This window comes from Acanthopagrus latus, chromosome 8 (assembly GCF_904848185.1).
Source record: "Acanthopagrus latus isolate v.2019 chromosome 8, fAcaLat1.1, whole genome shotgun sequence".
Classification (NCBI taxonomy): domain Eukaryota; kingdom Metazoa; phylum Chordata; class Actinopteri; order Spariformes; family Sparidae; genus Acanthopagrus; species Acanthopagrus latus.
In genome coordinates, this window is record NC_051046.1 from 344,680 (window position 1) to 362,095 (window position 17,416).

General features: G+C 46.5%; 4 protein-coding genes across 11 annotated transcripts; 2 read left to right on the plus strand and 2 right to left on the minus strand.

Moving 5' to 3' along the window:
- The first annotated feature begins 6 nt into the window (after window positions 1–6).
- On the plus strand, window positions 7–4,260 carry hsd17b2 (hydroxysteroid (17-beta) dehydrogenase 2). 3 transcript variants are annotated; one of them, XM_037106009.1, is made up of 6 exons: window positions 7–1,498; window positions 1,620–1,859; window positions 2,060–2,272; window positions 2,715–2,900; window positions 3,062–3,199; window positions 3,348–4,260. In XM_037106009.1, exons 2-6 carry the CDS (start codon window positions 1,679–1,681, stop codon window positions 3,686–3,688), a joined length of 1,059 nt encoding a protein of 352 aa, XP_036961904.1. In that variant the 5' UTR covers window positions 7–1,498; window positions 1,620–1,678; the 3' UTR covers window positions 3,689–4,260. The 3 variants fall into 3 exon arrangements, with proteins under 3 accessions (XP_036961904.1, XP_036961905.1, XP_036961903.1); XM_037106010.1 differs by having other exon boundaries at window positions 7–1,859; window positions 1,951–2,272; XM_037106008.1 differs by having other exon boundaries at window positions 7–1,859.
- Window positions 4,098–6,449, minus strand: mphosph6 (M-phase phosphoprotein 6). Its single transcript, XM_037106021.1, has 5 exons — window positions 6,271–6,449; window positions 5,885–5,997; window positions 5,329–5,419; window positions 4,725–4,822; window positions 4,098–4,470 (listed from the first exon to the last, which is right to left on the minus strand). Exons 1-5 carry the CDS (start codon window positions 6,316–6,318, stop codon window positions 4,335–4,337), a joined length of 486 nt encoding a protein of 161 aa, XP_036961916.1. The 5' UTR covers window positions 6,319–6,449; the 3' UTR covers window positions 4,098–4,334.
- Window positions 6,450–6,590: 141 nt separating this feature from the next.
- Window positions 6,591–8,860, plus strand: LOC119023820. 4 transcript variants are annotated; one of them, XM_037106019.1, is made up of 6 exons: window positions 6,591–7,431; window positions 7,673–7,747; window positions 7,825–7,908; window positions 8,075–8,218; window positions 8,282–8,595; window positions 8,697–8,860. In XM_037106019.1, the coding sequence occupies exons 1-5, from the start codon at window positions 7,190–7,192 to the stop codon at window positions 8,379–8,381; spliced, it is 645 nt and encodes a 214-aa protein (XP_036961914.1). In that variant the 5' UTR covers window positions 6,591–7,189; the 3' UTR covers window positions 8,382–8,595; window positions 8,697–8,860. The 4 variants fall into 4 exon arrangements, with proteins under 4 accessions (XP_036961914.1, XP_036961913.1, XP_036961912.1 ...); XM_037106018.1 differs by having other exon boundaries at window positions 7,122–7,431; window positions 8,473–8,595; XM_037106017.1 differs by having other exon boundaries at window positions 7,122–7,431; window positions 8,075–8,194.
- A 380-nt stretch (window positions 8,861–9,240) lies between these two features.
- snx20 (sorting nexin 20) lies at window positions 9,241–17,114 on the minus strand. Of its 3 annotated transcripts, none has more exons than XM_037106012.1 (6): window positions 16,654–17,114; window positions 12,361–12,477; window positions 11,984–12,069; window positions 11,799–11,879; window positions 11,279–11,421; window positions 9,241–11,012 (listed from the first exon to the last, which is right to left on the minus strand). In XM_037106012.1, the coding sequence occupies exons 3-6, from the start codon at window positions 12,054–12,056 to the stop codon at window positions 10,341–10,343; spliced, it is 969 nt and encodes a 322-aa protein (XP_036961907.1). In that variant the 5' UTR covers window positions 12,057–12,069; window positions 12,361–12,477; window positions 16,654–17,114; the 3' UTR covers window positions 9,241–10,340. The 3 variants fall into 3 exon arrangements, with proteins under 3 accessions (XP_036961907.1, XP_036961906.1, XP_036961908.1); XM_037106011.1 differs by having other exon boundaries at window positions 12,361–13,049; XM_037106013.1 differs by lacking the exons at window positions 11,799–11,879; window positions 16,654–17,114 and having other exon boundaries at window positions 12,361–13,334.
- Window positions 17,115–17,416: the final 302 nt, after the last annotated feature.

A 17,416-nucleotide genomic window follows, 5' to 3' on the forward strand; every position in this document is an offset into this window, starting at 1 on the left:
CTTAAGTACTGCAGGAGAACGTGGAGGTTCTGGTCCTTCACATGAGTAATTCCATATTTCACTTCATACTTTTAAAAACTGTAGTTACTATACTTCTGACTGCTCTTCAGCGATGATGTCATCAGTAATGGCCGCTGTGAAAAGCTTGTCATGTTTGGTAGCTGAGCCCATAGACATAAAATACGTAGATGCCTCATGGCGTGCTGGAACGTAATCCTGCGACGCCGCCATCTTGGTTGGGTCTCCTCACTATAGACTAGCACTAGAGTCAATAGAGAACGAGCAACTATGACCATATTTTGTGCAGTTTATGGTTGCAATAACTGGCGCGGTGTTGTTACCAGATCGCGGGGGATTACCTTTCACAAATAAGATTTTTTTTTAAATAATTTTTGTGACAGCGCCCTGTGTCATAGCTAAATCTCTGCCATTTGTAACCGTATGAAAATCCGGTAAAAATTAGGGAGGTCATGATTATTGTAGTTGTGGATACACCTTCCTCAGTACAAATAAATGCAGGGGGGTCACATTGGAGACCGATCCAAGATGGCGGCCGTGCTGATACGTTAGCTCCAATAGGCAGCGTCAGTCTATGAGGCGCCTACATATCTTATGTCTATGGCTGAGCTGCTGGGAAACTTGTCTTCATGTTGGTTTGTAAAGCGCGCCAACAGTTTGTTTAGATCCTGACTTCCTGAAGTGTTTCTGCACATGTGCAGTAGGATGGACTAGTCAAGTGTAGTGGGGCTGAAGGGGGACCTGGGTCCTGCACTGTGACGATGTTTTAGCGAAAAGCAGGGGTTTTTTTGTTTTTTTTTGGAAAACATGATAAATGATCAAAAAGTAGAATGAAACTTTGCTAAGCTGAAGTCTGTGAGGAGTTTTATCTGGACCCTGGTAAGTTTGGACTGAGGACTGATGGTAGCTCCCCCTCTGCAGCAGCACACAGCTACGTGTCACTCAGAGGCCACGCCCCCTCATGATGCATCACTTTGAGCCTTGATATGATTTAAAGCAGTGAGCTGTATAAAGCTGTGATGAAGGGATCAATGATCTACAGGAAGCAGCTGTGAACAAGTTGATTCCTGCTGACAGACATTTTAACATGGACTCTTCTGGGACTGAGTCGCTGGTGGAGCCTCTGGTGGCCGTCAGAGGAACTGCAGGTGGAGCTTCAGATCTACAATATCGCCCCCTGTGGATTTACAATGAACTGCAACACACTTCAGTCTCCAGCTGCTTTGAAACCAGAGGAGTCTTTTGCTTGTTGTAATGCACCATGTACCCTCTGCTGTGGAGTAAATGTACTTAGTTACTTTCTGGCTGTAATTAAAGTTTAAGATGTCATCAGCAGGAAATAAGAGAAACACGTGAGGGTGGAGACAACAGGTGTGATCTTTATCACAGCAGGCTGATTACCTGATTGGGCACAACTCAGGTGAGGAACAGGTTTCTGAGAACACATCTCCTGGCACGACTACAACATACCTGTCTGCAGGTGGGTCAGAGAGGGCGGGACTTCAGATGTGATGACATTTCACTCCAAGGTGAAGGAGACGATCACTGTCAGTCCTGCCAGAAAATGGACACCAGTTCCTGTTTCTGTGTTGTCGCTGCAGTGTTGTCCATATTCACAGTCCTGTGGACGCTCAGAGACAGATGTGGTTCTGGGTACTGGATGGCTGCCTGCGGGGCCCTCAGCGGGGCCCTCAGCTGGGCCCTCGGGTCCGGTCTGTATCTTAATGTTCCACCTGCTCTCTGTGGGACGGCCCTCCTCACCTGCAGCTTCATCCTGATCCTGGTGACTGAGAGGAGAGTCGAGCTGCTGCCAGTGGAGAGGAGAGCGGTGCTGGTTACAGGTGAGACACACACACACTCTGTGGAGGGACTGATACTGTGAAACACACAGACAAACCTTTTTATATTCAGCTGATCATTTACAACATACAGCTTGAAGCTGCTGGAGGAGTTTGGACCACTGGTTCCGCTGTGGAGCAGCTGCTGCTGTCTCATGTGAGTCCAGGAACCAGCAGAGACACTAAACAGTTTCTGTCTTCAGGCTGTGATTCCGGGTTCGGTCACATGCTGGCGAGGCGGCTCAGTGAGATGGGGCTGACGGTGTTTGCTGGTGTTCTGGATGTGAATGGAGCTGGAGCTCAGCAGCTCAGAGAATCTGGTTCTGAGAACCTGCAGGTTCTGCAGCTGGACGTGACCGACAGCTCCCAGATAGAGACAGCACACCACCACATCAGTGCTCAGGTGGCAGACACAGGTGACATTGACAAACACACACATGGGTCACGTGTTTGGGTCAGATCCTACAGAGATAAAGAGGAGTGGAACTTTAAAGGAGCAGTTCACACAAACAGTGCACTCAGATTGAACCATGAAAATAAAGGATTTACTTTATTTTCTTCAAGATGACACATGACAACCTGGTTCTGACCCGCACCTACAGACACCTGACAACCCAGATAATTGTTCATATTGTTTATATTGTATATTTTATAAAGTATATATCATAGTCACTGTTTGTTTATTGTTTTCACTGTATGCACCTTATTCACCAAGACAAATTCCTCGATGGTGTAAGATCCTTCTTGGTAATAAATCTGTTTCTGGCTCTGACTCTGACACCTGTCTGCTCTGTCAGTGTTTCCCACACATGAATTGCTTTGCAGTGTGTAACACTGTTGTGCGTGTGGTACCTACAGGCTTGTGGGGTCTGGTGAATAACGCGGGAGTCCTCCGCTGCCCCATGGACGCAGAGCTCCACCCGCTCACGGAGTTCAGACTCTGCATGGACGTCAACTTTCTGGCTGCTGTGAAGATGAGTCAGGTGTTCCTGCCTCTGCTGAGGAGGTCCAGAGGACGCATCGTCAACGTGTCCAGCATGGCAGGTCCACAACATGGCCGCCTACTTTCATCATAAATGTGTCTTACCATCCATTCTGCACGCACACTGATACTGAGGAGTTCTGTCATGAGTTTGGACTCTTCAGTCACTGATCTGGAGTCAGCCTGTAACTCTGTATTAATGCAGTGATGCTCTCTCCTGCAGCTGAGGTGCCCATGAGCATGTTTGCAGCTTACGGAGCCTCGAAGGCAGCGCTCAGTATTTTCTCCAAGGTCCTGAGGCGGGAGCTCTCTGTGTGGGGCGTCAGCGTGGCTCTGATCCAGCCTGCAGGCTTCAGAACCAGTACGTCTCATTCTGTCAGTTAACTGCAGATGTAGACTAGAGCTGCCTGACTGTTGACTGACTGATGGGAGACACAGCGGTCTGTAACATGTCTATATGTGTATATGTGTATATCTGTATGGTCTGTGACGTCATGTCTTCCTCTCAGATATCTTTGGGAACAGTGATGACATCATTCGCTACAGAGACGAGACGCTGGCAGCTGTATCCCCTGTTGCCAGAGAGGATTATGGGGAGCTGTACATCTCGTCTCTCCCCGGCAGTCTGTCCAGAATGTCCCAGCAGTGTGAGGAGGACGTGTCTCCGGTGGTGGACGACATGTGTCACGCTCTGCTGGCAGCTCATCCTAAACCTGTGTACAGCCCGGGACGCATGGCGCGGCTGCTCCCGCTCCTGCAGCGCTGCTGTCCCACCGCTGTGTTCGACGCCATCCTCACGCTCGTCCCCAGACACACCGACCTGGAACCGGCAGGACTCAGCAGGAGCTAAGGCTCATGGGAAAGTTTCACAAACATCAAGCTGACTTTCAGGCTCTCAGATTATTGTGATGTCAGAAAAAATGTTTGTGCAACAAGATATTTCAAAACCATACTATCAAAATTAAACATCATGAAAAAGACAGAAGTGAGTTTAAAATCTCCGTCTGGTGTTATTTGTGTGTTTGTCAGACTCAAACCAGCGTTCTCTTCTTCTCTGACAACCACAAGTCCACAAAGTCCACTCATGTCTGTACAGTAACTATGAAGCTAGCTTAGCTTAGCATGAGGACTTTGAACAGGCGAAACAGAAATAATCCACCTCGCTCACTGAGTCACATTATATTCCGGCTGGTCTTCAGATTTACTGTAAACAAGAAGATTTCACTCAGAGCCATTTAAAGTACCAACAGACACACGAGTTCACTGAGCTGTGGGTTTAATGCAGCTTTCATCTATTCTGTACAGTAAAAATTCCATCAGCGTCTCAAAGACACACGTCTCTCTTTAAAAAAAAAAAAAAAAAAAAAAAAATCGGATGTATAACATCCAACCAGCTGCAGAGCGCCGTGGTGCTGCTCTACAGTCAACACTAGTGCTCAGCTTCTGCCAACACTTTAAAAAAGTATTGTAGTCGTTCACAGAGCGGCGCAGCAGGATCAGTCCCGAGGCTTCAGAAACACTCGCTTTGTGTTGGTTTCTACAACGTTGTGGTTGACGTCTTCTTCTTCCGTCGCTGATCTCTGACGCTTCTTTGCAAACTTCTTCTTCATGCTTCCGACTAAACTCTCATACCTGCAGAAGAAGAAACATCCAGTCAGAGGCAAAGAATTCAAGTTTAAAATCTTCCCACACCTGGAGGTTCACCACATCTCTGGATCCCTCGATCCTCATGAGGTGATTCACAGTTAATGAGTTAAACTCGTCTAAAAACATTTAGGTAAGAAGTAAAGAGGTTCCAGTGTTCATCCTGCTCTGTGACATCACAACAGAACCCCTGCAAGTCTATTCTGGAGCAGCTCGCCTGACTGATCTCAGTCTGTTTGTACCTCAGAGCCATCTCTTCATCTGTGACGTCCGTCTGCATCCGGCTGACCTCCTCTTGTTCTTCTTCCTCCTCCTTTGGATTCATCAGAGCCATCAGTTTCTGTGACAGACACAAAAACAACAAGACCGTCGCCAGGTCACATTTATATCTGAATACTTGCAATATTATCTTAGTTTTCTGCTTTACATGAAGCATTTTCTTTAAGAAAGTTTGCTTTGTTTTAGTGTTCGTTCAGTGAAGAGGAGACATTTTCTTTAGCTTTTAGTGAACTTTATAGTTTCTTTTTAGTTTGACACATAAACAGTAAAATCACAAAAAGCTTCAAGATATTTTTCATATTCAGGCTCTAAATTGTCCAACAGATGCAGATGACAGGGATCCAGGAGGTTTTCTTGGCTCAGGAACAGAACATGATGTGGAGCTGACGGGTCAGAACATGTTCTCCTGTTTGAAGAGACTGACTGCAGTCAAACAACAAACTGTGTCTTCTGTATTTCTGCTCATTTCTGAATCTCAGCAGCACTGAAACATTTTTCTGTCTGATCCCGAGAGTAACTTTTAAACCGCAGATGTGACAGATTAATGAAGAATGAATCAAAACAAACCTCGACTTCTGGATTAAAACCTTTGAAGGAGATGCGACCGTACTTCAGATCCTCACAGGGAACAAAGCTCTTCTCCTCTATGATCAAGTTCCTGACACAGAACAGAGAAAGACAGAACATCAGGGACACAGCAGAAGTTTTGATTAGATAATCAGGTAGTCAAATACCTGATAGTCTAAATGTAAGATGTCCCTATAAAACTGCACCAAATGTTTACATTCGATCAGTTTTATCAATCTAAAAGTCAGCAGAGACCCAAACACACAGACACACTTTCATCATGATGAGCTATAAATCACAAGTTTCTCTCTCCTGCTCACATCTCATGAGCTGACAAGTCTGAGATCACGTGTTGGCTGGTGGATTATATCTGTGAAGTAGTTCTGAGTGGATTTACCGTTCAAAACATCTGCTAATACAGTTTAAGTATGTAGATAAGTTCGACAGCTAACAAGTTAACATTAAACTGACAGGTTGCTGAACGGAGTTTGGTGAGACATTAAGTGTCGCAGCTGAAGATGTTAGCATGTAGCAGCATGTAGCGGCTGACACCTACTCTTTAGTCTTGAGCTCCGGCAGGTCCAGATACCAGTGCTCATCACTGATGATCCTCTTCTCATCTTCTTCCAGCTGCTTCTTCGTCTCAGCGTCCAGACCTCTCTGCATGAACTGTGGAAACACACCAGATCCCACTTCAACAACTGTCGTTCATGGAGGCAGAAGCTGCATTCGTCCAACAGGTTGCACAGTCAGGTTATTAGTTGACTTTTCTCCATTGAGGAGCAATCAAGAGGCTGAAACCAGCGCCGAATAAATAACGAGTTTAAACTTTACACTCAACATATGATGTCTGAATGAGATTTGGAATGGCCTGAGAGCTAAAGCTAGCTAACACATGGCTAGCACCCGTACAGTGCCATCAGTACAGACGGCTACACTGACCTTCATCCTCAGGAGGTTTTTGGACAGTTTCACGGAGTCGTTCGCCATTATCGATAGATTAAAAGTGACGAACTGAGAGCAGAAGGTGACAGTTTGAAAAACGACTCTTCAACTGAAACCACGAGCGGCTCCACGCAGCTGCTGTGAGCACCCAGACAGAAGCAGTCGACCGTCGAGCGCCTTATAGCAGTTAGCAGTCTGGCTAATCTACCTGTGATAACATTGATATTCAATAGATAACAACAAAATAATCTGAGTATTTCAAACAACCCATAGTATGTATTCATGAATAGCGATATTATAAAACTATACACTTTTACATATAGAGCTAATCGATGATCTGTTGTCCTATAATATGTCCTGGTCATGACGTACACGGACTGACAGCTTTATTACTGCTGACAGAGATCTCAAAGGCATCTAAATGATAAGACAGGTCAATTCTGCAAAATCAAATTACAGCAAATATTCTCCCATCATTTTAAACTTTTCATAAATGTACTTGACTGAATCTGTGTGACAACGCAGCTGCTGCAGCTTATTGTAAATTTTAAGCTGCTGTCAGGGATTTAATTATATTGTAGTAAGTGTTGAGTTGGTCTGTAATCCAACAGTCCTGTTATACATCTTTCACATCGGACAGAGAACCCTCGGACGTCTGCTAACACCTGCTAGCATCTGCTAACAGCAGCAGGTGGGTCCAGTTGACCCGGGTTAAACCTTGGGTGTATTCTGCGGAGGTTTATGATCTCTCTGTCATGGCCTCAGTCTGTAACTTGACTACATATTTTACACAATCGGACAAAAGACGAAGGAATTTCCTGATATCCCTGCCCACTTTATCCAATCAGGTCAGAGAGCTCTACAGGGGGCGGTCCTGTCTGCTCGTGAACGCGCACGGTGCCTCCGGTCTGCAGTAATGGCGGAGCAGAAGAAGCTGCCGATCCCGGCCCTGCCTCAGACGGCCTACACCACCAAGCAGGGCAAGAGGAGGAAAACTCTGGAGGAGAAGAGAGAAGCGAAGCGAGCCGCCTCCAGGAGGAGGCAGGAGTCCTGCAGGACCCGCGTTTACATCGGAGCAGCTTTCGACCGCTGGAAGAACCTGAAGGACTCGAAGGGTCTGAAGAGCGACGCGGAGCTCGCGCTGCTGCTGCTGGACAGGTGAGTCACAGACACCTGGCGGCTGGACACGGACGGTTAGCTCAGGTGTGTTCGGTACTGGCTGTCTGTGATCAGTGTCGCTCGATGGCTCTGGGCTGTAGAGGTAGCTAACAGTTAGCAGCACTGATAATATTAGCTCCCGAGCTAACGGCTGAAAGCTAGCTTAGCTCACACCTCGGAGGTATGAGCAGTGCGGGGGGGGGGGAGGGTAAGATAATAACGTCCATCTGTCCTCTCGTAGCTATGAGAGAGGCTGCCCGGCACCGACCCACGGACAGAGACTCCCGTCCCGCGGGAGCAGGAGCGCACCTGACAGGTAGCTAACGTTAGCTGCTAACATAGCCTCTGTGCTTCCAGTATGATCACAGTCAGCTGAGTGACGTGTCTCCTCAGGGATCAGGCTCAGACAGCAGATGTGCAGCCGCTGAACGGAAACAGCCCTGCGGAGGAAACTGGACTGTACCAGGTGGAGGTGAGGTGAGTGTGCTCCTGACGTCATTACCACACACAGGTGACTCGTTCTCCAGTCCGTCAGTGGGCTTAAGTCAGACCTCCAGCAGCTTGTGAGGCTGCAGCAGTACTTAAGGAGAACTTATTATAATAAATCAGATGTGCAGGTAGATAACTGTCCTGCTGCCTGCAGCGTGGACTGGGACGATGACACCTGGGAGGCGGAGACCCATGAAGGTGTGCCTCTGACGTCATCTGAGGAAGACCTAACGCTGGAGGTGAACAGTGAGGATGACGAGGACAGTGATGAAGAGTATGTGCACCCTGTCTGTGTTAGGTGAGTTGTGACTGCATGTCTGTGTGTTGTGTCTGACTGTTGACTGACTGTTGGCTCCTGCAGGCCTGCTGGTGCCCTGAACACAGAACTCTGCCTCCGTGACAGAGGAGACGACAGCGGCTCTGGTCCAGATCCAGCTGCTGACGTCCATGTAGAGACGTGACATCACTCGTCTGGTCGTGTTGAGTGTCATGATGTCACAGCACACTTCACTCGTGATGTCATCAGGATGCTTCAGCTACTCTTTTCTTCAGGTGATCGAGTGGACGACCTGGTTTTTCCAGTGTAACGACACTAAAGAAACGATCATGTTGGCGGACGCAGGCGAGAGAAGCTGTCAGAGTTCTGCACAGACGTCCACTATTCATGTCTTTATGGTATGTCATGTTCTTCATGTTCTGCTGGTGTCACAGATCCAAATGTTCTGAATACCAACCATGTTTGTTCAGCCAAACTCAGTTTGTCTCTCTCTCCACAGCAGGAGCACTTCAGAAAGACGAGTGCAGTGACGGACACAAGTGTTGTTATAAAGGACAGTGGCCCCTGCTTGGACCTCTGCACCGCGTGGGCCCGCGGGCCTGTTCAGGCTGTGTTCTGATTCCTGAACATGTGTTAGAATAAATCACTGAGCAGTCCACTTCAGATGGCCACAGTCTTATTCCTGCATCATAAATCCAACCAGACTGGGGTCAATTAAAATGTATCATTATAATTTTTTTACAGGCTGAATTATCACATTTTACTCAGTTCTAAGAAAAATAAAATAACAACAACAAAGTCAAAGTGTCTGAAATCCTCCATGGGCAGCTTGACTCTGTGCTCGATTGTTCTGCCTGAAATGAAGCGTGACAGAAAAAGATAAAATATTTTACAGCGAAACGTTAAAACCACTCAACAGAAACACACACACACACGTGTGATGGATGTGATCAGTGAAGCAGGATCAATAACATTGATGATGTCAGTGTGATGAAGCTTCCTCAGTCAACCCATTTTTTGTTCAGAAAGGTGGAAAGACACAGTTTTCTTTATGTAAATCATGTTTCCACTAACATTTGATGAATACAAAGAATCGTATTTTAAGTTGTTTACTCACAATGTATATAAAAGTCTGGTCATCAAAGTAAGAACATTCGGAGTCCTTGGAGGCGGCCATCTTGTGCTGGTGTAGAAAGAGGAAGTGCCTCAGCAGCAGTCTTTTTGAGTATTGAGTATGAGAAGGCTGTTCTCAGTTTCAGTTGGATAATGGATGTGTGATGTCATGACAGGTAATTAAGATACTTACTGAAGAAAGTACAAACCATGTGTTAGTTGTGAATGTGCAGTATCTTAGTCTGAGGAAGAATGAATTTAGACCTCATTGGTGTGAGCAAGTGAAAGAAAACCTTTTCAACTCAACATTATAGAGGTCTGCCCTGATAGGCCAGTTTGAACTGGAGAGGCGGGCGAGGAGCAGAGAGCGAGCAGCGCTCTGAAGCCGAGTCAGAGACGTTTGTTTCTGTCTTTGTTTTTTGAGACTATAATTAAAAGTCTTCCTATTGTTTTTCCTGCACAGCCCAGTGTGATTTATCTTCCCCCTCACCTGATGAGTCGTGTCCTGACAACAGAATTCAGCCCCTCAGTTTAACATCAACACGAGGAGCATTGATTACACGATCAATCGATCAGTTGATCACCGACAGACAAAACAGAGGAAACAAATACATTAACAAACAGTTTTCTTTTCATTGATGAAGGCAGATTAAACGTCTTTGATCAAAAACAACAAACAATATTGATCAGACGTATTGATAATGACAATGTTGAACGCTCATCAGAGCTGTAAGCTGCAGTACCACATCCGACCACCAGGTGGCGCCTCCTCCACTTCCATCTCATCCTGACCTTGTTGAGACATCATAAACTCAAAATGTCATGGGCGGGGACATACTGAGCCTGATACTGGGCCTGGTGCTGAGCCTGGTGCTGAGCCTTATAATGCATCACATCTGAAGCGCTCTTCTTTGTGCACTGGAGCACGCTGTCACTGTGGGCGGGTCTGATCCAGTAACATGGCTGCTGAGTGTTTATTGGCCGGGTTTCAGCCTCAGTTCAGTTCTGTTGCTGTGTGTCCTGGCGGTCCTCAGGTGAACTCCTGGACCACCAGCTCTTTCAGGGAGCGTGAGGACACCTCCCCCCTCTCAGCATCTCTCAGGACCGTCAGCTCCTCCTGCAGCTGAGCCACAGGACGTCCCAGCTGATAGCCAACGTCCACCAGCAGGTCCAGCAGCGCAGCTCTGTAGTGTTTCAGCCTGTAGCGCCTGACGGCAGGCAGAGCTCTTTGGGCCACAGAGAATGCCTGTTCTGGTTCGTCCAGGTCCCGGTAACAGACCGCCAGGGCAGAAAGGGTAGGTACGATCAGGGTGGGCTGCTGCCACGGCAACAGCTTTTCCTCGATATCCAACACAGTCTGCAGCTGCTCGACGGCCGGCCTGAACTGTCCCGCTCGCAGCAAACCGTGCGCTCGCTTCTGCTCCTGCTCAGTGAAGAATTGGGGGAAAAGCGTCGATCGCCGAACGCAGCGGACCGAGTAGAGTTTAGCCAGGAAGTCCTGCAGAGAGAGGCGGCGCTCCGAGATGATTTCAGGGCTGAAGTTCCCTGTCAGGAGTTTACGAGGAAGAACCACCTCCTCCAGCTCCTCATCAAACTCCTCCAGCAGTTTGTGGTAGAAGCGGGAGAAGTCGCTGTAACGGCGTTCCACAGACACACGGCGAGAGTCGAAGCTGCCAGAACGCATCACCACGACCTGGTACACCTGCAGGAGGACAGGAAGCAACAGACTTTACCACTGTCAGCAGAGAGCTGCTGGGTGGGGGACTCAAGCTAACTGTTAGCCTCTGTTTCCAGTCTTTAAGCTAAGCTAACTGTGAGCCTCTGTTTCCAGTCTTTAAGCTAAGCTAACTGTAAGCCTCTGTTTCCAGTCTTCATGCTCAGTCACTAACACCTGTAGATGTCACATAACTTAAAGTGATTCGTTCAGTACCTGAGTAAAAGTACTCAGGTACAGTCAGAGATTCTCACCACATGTTTGGACAGAGTGTGTTCAATGATCCGAGCTGATGGGATCTCAAACAGCAGCCTGACGGGTCGCTCGCTCTGCTTCACTGCCCTCCAGTTCTGCTGCAGCTCCTTAGTGGTTAGACTGGAACAGCTGGGAGGGTCATCTACACACACACACACACACACACACACACACACACACACACACACACACACACAGGTTGTTATTCCGGGTCAGGGCTGACTCGGAAACTTTCACAAAAAAAAGCCTCAGTTGCATTTTGGTGAGAGTTTCATTTAAATAACTGGATCCAGGTTCTAAGATAGTGGACTTCTCCTTTAACTGTGAAATAAAGTGTTCTGATGGATCTGTTTCCACAAAAAAGGCTATCAAAAACATCTGCAAAGTGGATCAGTCCACTGTTCAGCACCTTATCCACCAGAACCAGAACAGAATGACTTGTTTGTCCAGCTGAGGAAGGAAAGTCCAGTTCAGATGTTCAGAGCAGCTCTGAAGACACAACAGAATCATACACAGTACCAGGACATTTCTTTATGGTGATCAGGTGCTGATGTTCCCACTGAACAGATGACTCATCGGTGACAGATGGTTCAGTCCAGACTGATGAGACATTTGGTTCTGATTATCAGAGGAACATCTGGGTCCATGTGTTGACAACAGCAAGTTAATAATTGTGTAAAAATGACAAAGAAACAGTTCAGAACCTGGATCCAGAGTCCTAATGTCTGTCTCCTCAGTGTCCCTCTCAGGTTCTGGTTCTGGTTCTGGTTCTGCCATCACAGCCAAACAGCTGATCCACAACAGGAGACATGAGGAAACACTTTAACATCCAGCAGCTCGTTTATAGACACACACACAGATGAGGAAGTTCAACAGAAACATTCGAACTGACGAGAAACAAGAAGAGGAAGTGAAAAGCTCTGTGTGTGTGTGTGTGTGTGTGTGTTATGCGCTGAATGTAGCTCAGCTTGTTTTGTGGCTGCAGTGCTGCCAGTCAGGTGGTGTCAGTCAGCAACAGTGTAGAAACAGTGTGTGTGTGTGTGTGTGTGTGTGTGTGTGTGCAGCCATCACAGCGACTCACCTGACGGAGCGAGGAACACAGATGGTTCTGAGTTTGTGAGGATCGGCAGGAAGCTGAATGGAGTCAGCACCGCCCCCTCGCCACCCTCAGCTCAGACCGACGTGTTGCTCAGTTCCTCTGTGGGTGGAGTCACATCAGAGGATGGTGGGTGGAGCAGCTGCCCGCTGTGTGTTACCGTCATCATCTTGGTGACTCCGGACTCCAGCTCAACCAACAGGTGGAGCTGAAGCAGCCTGATGAGGTCATCAAGCCCACCTGTCTGAAGCTACCGAGCTAGCTAATGCTAACAAGCTATCAGTGTTCAGCCATGATGAGAAGTTCATCTTAAAGTCAGATTGTGTTCTGATATCTGGATTAAATCCTCCAGAAGGGTCCAACGGCACCAGCACCATGAGAGGTGAAGCAGCAGACAGCTACGTGTCACTCAGAGGCCACGCCCCCTCATGATGCATCACTTTGAGTCTTGATATGATTTAAAGCAGTGAGCTGTATAAAGCTGTGATGAAGGGATCAATGATCTACAGGAAGCAGCTGTGAACAAGTTGATTTCTGCTGACAGGCATTTTAACATGGACTCTTCTGGAACTGAGTCGCTGGTGGAGCCTCTGGTGGCCGTCAGAGGAACTGCAGGCGGAGCTTCAGTGTTGTTTTAACTAAACTAGTGCAGTGCCTGTAGGAAGCATGTATTCCTATAGAAAAGTGGGAGGTTAAGTAGATTTTTCATGGATGGTCGAATGAGGTTGTGTTTGAAGGTGTCAGGACATCGGGGATATAATTGGCTGTTTTTGACTACTTTTGATTTTACCATTATATTTCACCTTAAAAACTATTTACCTGTGTGTGACATGTGTGACTGTACAGTTATTTTTTCATTTCATGACATACTGTATTAATACTATGGACCTAAACTCACTAGAAACATAAAATCTGAGTAGGAAGAAGTTTTTTTTACTGTGAAAACCACAAATATGTTTAACGAACCATTTTTATTACTTATAATGCAAATATAAATAGTTGTTTGTTAAATTTGTGCATAAGTTTCTGAAATTTACAAAGTTATATGTAGCTATTTACATTTAAATGCAGGAAATGCCTCAGGCTCAGGCATACTGCCTGCTCAACATTCAGCATCTCCTCATTGTTTTGACTCACAATAAAAAATATGACTCCACTACACATTAAACACACTACACTAAACACTACATAACACAGTAACTATACACTTCAAACACGCTATATGTCACAAATCTCACTGTCTCTGTCACTGCTGCTGTCACTCTTTTGTCTCCGTCCCTCCCACAACTTCCCCTGTTTCTCAGCAACCAAATCACGTGGTTTGCCATATAATTTTGTGATTGGTTAATGTGGTGCCTTTTTCCACCAATAGGAATGTGTTTTTTAGTTTGCAAACACTTCCTGGTTGCAGACACTTTCATGACAAAAGCCTGTTTTTACCATTTCTTCCTGCACCAGACACAAAGCAAATGTGACGGCAATGTTTGCGAAAAAGCGTAGCGGACATTATTTACCCTAAGTCCGGTTTTGGACGTGCCGGCGCATCCGTCGGCTCGGGAAGTGGGCCGTGTGGGGTAGCGGCTAGCAGCTAGCTACACACGAACATCCACAGATTCAGATGCAGTGCAGATGTGAACGTCTGCTCTGCTGTTCGGCTTCAGACACTCAGCTGCTGTCAGAGCAGTTTTAATTAGTGGGCTGTGCTCGCCAGCCCACTATGGACACCTCTATAGCTCTGCTATAGGCTGTGCGAAGCGCGTCTTCTTCTTATTTTTCATCCTCCCGCTCTTTTTTGGCACTTAACTTGTCTCGCACCGTTTGTCGCACCCAAACAAAAAATATATCAAAAATATATCAAAAATATATCAAAACGTGCGTCTCGATCTGACTCGGTGTGCTATCATTCAGATTTTTGAAATTCTAATTTTTCGCGTCGTAAGACGCGAAAAACTGCAAAAAATTTCCCATAAGGAATGAATGGGACGAGGTCAAAAATGTCGCAAATCAGCAACGTTTTTCAAACATCTCCTGCTCTGGCATACGTTCGCCTAGAAACACCATTCCAACTTTAAAACGTAGGCACAGGTCTCGTCTATTCAAGTTGTATTTGAACTTTTTTCCTACGATGTATAATTTTTGAACTCTGACCCTTTAACGATGATGAGTGATTTCGGGAAAATTCAGGGTTTTCAATGAGTGTGTATGGCGGAATGTTCGCGCAGCAGAGTGCAGGAGACCAACTGACAGAGTGAGAGAGACTAAAAAAAAAACTCAGAAATGTTCTCTTTCTGTGATCCCGGCCACAAATTATGCTCAAAAACAGTGATATTTTCCAGAGTTGTAGCCGCACTTGTCTTCTCTCTCACAATGTGTCCGCTTTTTCGGTCGGATTTACGGTTTTTGAATTATCTGCCTCTGACCGACCAGAGTAGCTCTCACTGGCTCCATTTACTCCAATGTTAATCGGGAAGAGGATTTTCGAAACTGCTCCCTTTTTCAACTCGCTCGTGTTACCACATTTCTGACACGAGGACCACGAAACTTGGTGAGCGTGTTCTTTAAGGCATTTCTGGCTTGACCATGAAAAAATTTTGGTGCTATCATGTATGGCTTTGAATATATAGCACCAGTTTGACGTCCTGCATGTGAGCCTTAAAGTGCTCAAATCAGCTGCCCCAGTGCGTTACCGGGGTCGGGGGGGGGGGGGGGGGGGGGGGGCGGCAACGATCACCGTGGCTACCGAGATCAGCTGGGCCAGCACAGACAGTCTGTCTTTCTCTGTCTCTCTCTCTCTCTCTGTCTGTCTGTCTGTCTGTCTGTCTCTCTCTCTCTGTCTGTCTGTCTGTCTGTCTGTCTGTCTGTCTCTCTCTCCATCTGTCTCTCTCTCTCTCTCTCCATCTGTCTCTCTCTCTCTCTCTCTATCTGTCTGTCTGTCTCTCTCTCTCTATCTGTCTGTCTGTCTGTCTGTCTGTCTGCCTGTCTCTTTCTCTATCTGTTTATTTTACAATCCACTGTACATTGAGAGCCAGTTTTTCTGTCGGTAACTCGTCCGACACCGTTGAGCGCACACAAACAAACAATACATCAAAACGTGCGGCTCGATCTGACTCGTTATGCTATCATTCAGTCTTCAGAATATCAAAACTGCCAAACATTTCCCATAAGGAATGAATGGGACGAGGTAAAAAAGTCGCAAATCTGCAACGTTTTTCAAACATCTCCTGCTCTGGTATACATTCACCTAGAAACACCATTCAAACTTTAAAATGTTGGCACAAATCCTGTTTATTAGAGGTGTCTTCAACCTTTTTCCTATACTGTGTAGTTTTTGAATGCTGGCCCTTGAATGATGGTGAGTGAAATTTTCTCTTTACATGATGCTCCCAACCACAAATTTCACTCAAAAACAGTGAAATTTTCCAGAGTTGTAGCCACACTTGTCTTCTTTGTCCCAATGTGTCTATTTTCTCGGTGGGATTCATGGTTTTTGAATTATTGGCCTCTAACCAACAAGAGTCGTTCTCAACGGTCCCATTAACTCTATTGTAAATCAGGAAGAAGATTTGCAAAACTGCAGCCTTCTCCAACTTGCTTCTATTACCACATTTCTCAAAGTGGTACCACAAAACTTGAGGTTTGACTGTGTTCTTTAAGGACTTTCCCGCTTGATGGTGGAGAAATTTTGCCGATGCCATGTTTGCTTTTTCGTCACGGGGCAAAGCGCACAGCCCACTCTCGCGATTCCCCGGCGGGGGTCTAGTAAAGCTTGTTATTGTTCAGGCTGAATGGAGCTGCTGTGACGCAGAATGACTCAGCAGATTTACTGCTGAGTCATGTTGGAAGTGTGATGGTACAGTTTGTGCTGTTAACTCCGTGTAAAGCAGAAATAAATTATGTGTTACAGAGTTTGTCACACCACAGAAACGCGTGTCATTGACCACTGAGCCAAATGTGAAAGATTAAAGAAATCTCTGAGTATATAAAATCAGGTCTCAAAATCATTGAAAAACGAGCACTTCTCTCTGTTGTGAAACGCTGGGGGCGTGTCAGTTAGAGGCGCTAGAGCCACGCCCACGAGCAGGAGGGAGCCTCCTCCGTGTTCTTACTTTCCATACTTCTTTCATACAGTTACTCTTCTGATAGTTACTTTATTACCACAAGCTCCCCAATGACTTCATCTGCCCAATTATCAGTTGTGAGGGATAATACCAGCTGTAGCTTTAGTTATGAAATAACTGAATCATGTACGCTACATGTGCACAGAAAATGATAACTCACGTCTTGACTCCGTCTGAGCTAGATGCTGCCGTCACTCTCCTGGTGGCCGTGATGGAAGCACCCGCTGTCGGCGGGACAGGAGGATGCTAGCCGGGGACGGAGAGGGTCAGTTCGGCCCCACTGACCAGCGTCAACGGACTCTTCAGAAATCCAGACTTTACCCGGTGATAGTTGCTGTAACTTTCAGGGGTAAAGTGGAAACTGCAGAGACGGGTGTTGGTGGTGATTCTGAACTCTCCACAGTAGCTCCTCTTGACAAAAGCGATCCACCGTTTCCTTATGTTGTAGTCCATTGGAAACTTAAATAAGCTAACGGCGCCGTTACCCTGCACACTGTGGCATCCAGGAAAGATGCAGCAGCGATGTGGAGGACACGACTGGTTAGCTCACTGGCTGACTGGTTAGCTGACTGGTTGACTGGTTAGCTGACTGGCTAGCTAGCTGCAAGCTATCGTAAGAGATGCTATCCGAGACTTGAGAGCGAGCAGAAAACCACCGATGCTAATGTGCGCTGAGCGCATTTATACCGCTTCCACTACAGGGCGGGGTTTATGCTAATGAATATGCTGATTTCTGACCCGCCCATTAAATCCTAAACACAGAAATTTTGAAACACAGTTTGTGAGCCTGGCTCCACAATTAAATTCTAAATGGTTGAAAAGCTCTTTACATGTTTTAAGGAAATACATTTATAACCTATTTAATGTGTCTAGAAGAAAATGGCTGAATTTGCTTTACACTGGCTTTAATCAATCACAGTGGG